At 46.4% G+C, this 4707-nt stretch overlaps 1 protein-coding gene across 1 annotated transcript; it reads left to right on the top strand.

Moving 5' to 3' along the window:
* Positions 1-1138: 1138 nt before the first annotated feature.
* Positions 1139-3295, top strand: LOC111605271 (protein bfr2). The gene is made up of 3 exons (XM_030224107.1): positions 1139-1363; positions 1517-1976; positions 2500-3295. The coding sequence occupies exons 1-3, from the start codon at positions 1139-1141 to the stop codon at positions 3081-3083; spliced, it is 1269 nt and encodes a 422-aa protein (XP_030079967.1). The 3' UTR covers positions 3084-3295.
* Positions 3296-4707: the final 1412 nt, after the last annotated feature.

Raw genomic sequence — 4707 nt, 5'->3', positions numbered from 1 at the left:
AATCGCTGTAAATTTCACTTTGCCAGCTTACAAAATGGGCGCCCAAAAAACTTAACGAGTGAGTGAGTGAGCTTGAGAGAGAGAGAGGGAGAGCTGCAAGCAGCTGCTGCTATGTGGGTAAAAGTGGGGTGGGTTTCATTCTAAGTAGCAATTGTCAATTGAATAACTGTAAGCTCGCGGTCAGCTCAGCTGCAGCGCTGTTGCTGCGGCTGTTGTTGTTGGTTGCTTAAGATTTCACTCTCGCTTTTGTCTTTTGTCTATGGCTCTATTTTTGTTGGTTTTTCTTTATTTTTCTTTTGTGTTTGTATACGAATTATACGTCTCGATTGATGCTGCTGTTGCTGACTACTAGATGGCGCTGTTAATTTGTTTGCTTGCGTGCTGCCCCTCCTCCTCTTTCTGCTATTGTTGCGTTGAGTGCGAAAGAGAGAGCGAGAGAGTGCGATACAGATTGGAAGTTGAAAGAAATTATGTCAATATTTATTTAAATTCATTTCTTTCGGCAGCTCATGCGAAAAATAAAAACAACAAATGCGAGAGAAGACGAAGCGGTGAAATTTAATCGAAAGCCAAATTTTTTTTCGTTTTAAGAGGTCTTTTGTTTACCTTTGAAATACTTTTCGGGTGAAACCTCGATTCGGATTTAGTGCGAAATAAAGAGGGGAAACACCCGCCTACGCCTATGTATGTATGCGGAGCTTAGTCTAATGCGCTTCCAACTGGAATCGCAGGGAGAGATTTCGCTTCCAACATGATTTTACAATTCTGTTTGCTCTATTTCGAATTGCATGTCGAATGCCGAATTCGAATTATCGCTTAAGATGACCCTAAGACAGATTTCAACGGCTTAGCTGACTATAATTGGCTTCGATTTCCCAATTGGAGTCATAGCGGGCCATCCAATTCGATTTCAGGGTTTGTGTTATATTAGGTTACCCCAATTAGAATACCAATTACAATTGGATTGTCTGGGTATTTCGTCTCACGTTTGATTCCATTTTGAACTCGACTCCACTTGAAAGTCGCAATTTGTTGGCAATTTAATTCGAATTGGAATTTGATTATAATTTGAATACACTTGGAATTTATTGTCCTGTCTAATTCGGCTATTTTCTTGCCACTCCAATTGCAGCTCAAGATGGCTCACGCTCTCGCTCGCTCCCTGCTGCTGATGCTGCTGGTTGGCTCTGCGCTGCTCTCCGCGGAGTCGAAGACCCTGAATCGCCGCACCGACAAGATCTCCGAGAACTTCAAGCAGCTCGATCTGCCGCCAGAGGAGATCGATCCGAACGTGGCGCCGCCCGAGCCACAAAAGCTGGACAATGCCGTGGCCGAGGCAGTGGAGGAAACAGTTGCTGAACCAGTTGCAGCGGCAGCTGCAGAAGCTGCAGAAGCTACAGATGCTGCGGAGGCTGTGGACGAGACGGCCAATGAGATAGCCAGCGCGGCAACAGAAGCAGCAGTTGCTAAGCCAAAGCCAAAGCCAAAGCCAAAGCCGACGAAGCCAACGAAACAGGATGACGCTGATAAGAATCCAATTAGCCGATACTGCAAGTGCAACGAGTCGCACTGCGATTGCTGCCGCAAGTTCGGCCTGCCGCTGCTGCCGAGTGGACCGGGCTGCGCCAAGATCTCCTACCTGGGCAACGACGAGATGAGCGTCTCCCTCAAGTTCGGCGACATCACGCTCGCCTCCCGTCGCATCTCCAGCAAGCGGGCACGCCCCATTTGCGTGGGCATGCCTGGCGGCTACTCCAAGTTCTGTGGCCGGGTCTACGGTCTGTCGCGGGCCCAGGAGAACTTCAAGGCGTGCTTGGCCTTCGAGCTGCGCTCCGAGGACGAGCTGGAAGCGCAGCTGCCCATCTCCTGCTTCAAGTTCGGCTCCGAGGGTCTGCGCGTCGCCGAGGCAGAGCCTTTGCCCACCAAGGTGAAGAAGCCCGAGGAGGATGACGACGACGACATCTTTGGCTTTGGCGGTGAGCATTAGCACTCGCAAATCTGATTCGAGCTTCGATTCGAATAATCTTTGGCTTGCCAAAGAGAGATAGCATTCCACTTGAATTACTATTCCCTTCGAGCTCCAATTTGATTTCCTGTTGTCAATTCGAAGCTGTTCGAAACTTTGCCCTAAATTCGTATTTCAGTCTAATTTGAATTCCTACTCCAGCTCACCTTACTCTGGCAGTTGTCTGTCTCAGACCAGTCTAAATCTATTTGGAATTCAATTCTTTTTTAACCTATTCCAATCAAAATAAGCTGAACATCTTAGGCCATACAAATTCGAATTCGAATTACATTTGAGCTCCAGTCGAAAAACAAAGCAACTTCCAATTCTTTACCACGTCATAGCGTGCTTATTCTAATTGGACTTTCACATAGAACTGCAATTGGAAATCCAATATCAGCTTGAAAGTCATTTCAAGTTGGATATTCGAATACCTCTGTATCTATCTTATTCTAATTGAATTATTCATTTTCTCCCTCCTAATCACTTTGCAGCTGGCGACGATGAGGATGAGGATGAGGACGATGACTACGATGACGGCGAGACGGCTGCCTCCGCCGAGGACGACGATGCCGACGACTATACGGAAGACGACGATACCGAAGCACCCGAGGATGCCGACTATGGCGGCTTCAGTCTGGGTGGCCTGCTCGACGAGCTTGACGACGATGAGGATGAGAAGCCCAGTAAAAAGCCAGCTGCCGTCGCTGCCGCTGCTGTTGCTGCTGCTGCGGCACCTGCCACGCGCCTTGCTGATCAGACGACGCGCGAGCACATCGAAATGGAAGCGCAGAGCAAGGATGAAGCAGGCACAGTTGCAGCCGCAGCACCAGCAGCAGAGGCCTCTCCAGCTGCAGCTGCCGTGGAGGATGCAGCTGCAGCTGCAGCTGCAGTTCCGGCTGTTGCCGCTGCCGAGGACAGCAGCGCCACCACGGCCAGCGCGACCTCGACCAAGGCCAAAAAGTCGAAGAAGGCGAAAAAGAACAAGAAGAAGAAGAAGGCAGCCAACACGGCAGCAGCCGGAGAAGGCGACTTCGCCTACGAGTTACTCAATGGCATCCTGGATTTTTTCAACTGAGCGGCCAACGGGAATACGCCAACATGCTTGGCAACTCTGTAAATACCCTGTATTGACGTTGAGCTGCTGTTTACGGATGGAGGAGGAGGCGAAGAAGGCGCAGGAGAAGGGCAGGAGGGAGGAGATATAGAGGCGAGAATGAAAGGAGTGAAGGCGAGGAGAAGGCGCGGCAGAAGACAGAAGAGCCGCAACAGTTGCATTTACGTTTACGAATCGAGGGCTCAAAGAGGAAACGAGAAAGTGCAGAGTGAGGAGTGACGAGCGACGAGTGACCAGCGACGAGCGACGAGTGACGAGCGACGAGTGAAGGGATGCACACATATTTGGTATCAGGAGTTAGTTTGTAAGAGAGAGTTTACTTATGCCTTCATCTGGACTTTCATTTACGAATGGAATGTGAAGAGTAGAAGAAGAAGAATTCTTCAATACCTTTGCCTATTCCCCCATTTATTTATTTAAGCGTCTTTTTATTTATGCACAAATCGAAGAACGAGATTCATCTGTCAGATCTGCCCAGAGATCCATTTCTATCTATCTACTTATATTTATTTTTAATTTATTTAAACTAAAACGAGAATAAATAATTCCGATAGAAGTTGCCTCTTTACCATGATTTTCAATTGGCACATTTAGATATTCCAATTGGATGATGTACGCTCTTCGCTTAAGCTGGCACTCACAGAACTCCGTTTATTTCCCTTTTGCTTCTTAGTTCCAATTGGGAAAGTGCCTATTAGAAGCAATTGGTTATAGCTGATAGCTGATAGCTGGAAAGCCCGCCAATCTCCGCCCACATAAATAAAAAGCCAATTGGGAATTACGATTTTTGTAGCATTTCGCTTTTTTTTTAACATTTATTAAGAACTTTTGGAACGATTAAATTTGGATTAAAATATGGATTATATAATTCGTATTTAGTTAAAAATTGCAAACTCGACATTCAATTGGATTGAATGAGCTATACTTCCAGCTATATGGATGGCCCCAGACCCTGTGGGTTCTGCGTTGTATCCCTTTGCAATGGCCTAACGTACAATTCACTAGCTCCCAAATACATGCAGATATATATACGCAGATCTACAAAGAGACAGCGCTATATACACACGCATGCAGATGGTCCAACGGGCATTATTTCTGAATGGAATTTTCGTGCCATACAAAAATATCTAAAAAAAATCTGCATTCGCTCTACCCTTTCGATATATCTGTGGTTATTCATATGTATTCATATATAGTATTGATAATTTGGTATTCATATGCTAGCCAGGAGCTATGTGCACCTGTCCATATAGTTTAGATTATTAATATTTTGCTGTTGTATATATTGATTAAATAACGACCGAGTCGACCATTCCTGGACATATAGAGAGGAAACAGTGTCGTCTCTGTTGTAAAGCCTCGTATATAAGTGTATCTTGGTCTACAGCGCTTACAACGGCAGTGTATACAGCGTAAAAAATCGAGTTCTCGATAGATCCAACAGCAGCCGAACAAGTGGCGCGAGCTTCTACAGCGATATATAACGATCGAGCACCATGCGACTGGCCTGGATGGAGCCCGTGGAAGGACTCCAAGATATACGTCGCATAACACTTAACGCATATCGAATCGGAACAGATCAAAC

Source organism: Drosophila hydei, unplaced genomic scaffold (assembly GCF_003285905.1).
Source record: "Drosophila hydei strain 15085-1641.00,03,60 unplaced genomic scaffold, DhydRS2 tig00000358-arrow-arrow-pilon, whole genome shotgun sequence".
NCBI lineage: Eukaryota > Metazoa > Arthropoda > Insecta > Diptera > Drosophilidae > Drosophila > Drosophila hydei.
The sequence above is the reverse complement of the archived record's forward strand: the minus strand, read 5'-3'. Positions and strand labels throughout refer to the sequence as shown.

Excerpts from the sequence above, each read along its gene's own strand:
- LOC111605271 (XM_030224107.1), top strand. The coding sequence starts at position 1,139 with ATGGCTCACGCTCTCGCTCGCTCCCTGCTGCTGATGCTGCTGGTTGGC. Across the intron at positions 1,364-1,516 it reads AGGAAACAGTTGCTGAACCA|GATGACGCTGATAAGAATCC; the intron begins GTTGCAGCGGCA and ends CCAACGAAACAG. Across the intron at positions 1,977-2,499 it reads CGACATCTTTGGCTTTGGCG|CTGGCGACGATGAGGATGAG; the intron begins GTGAGCATTAGC and ends ATCACTTTGCAG.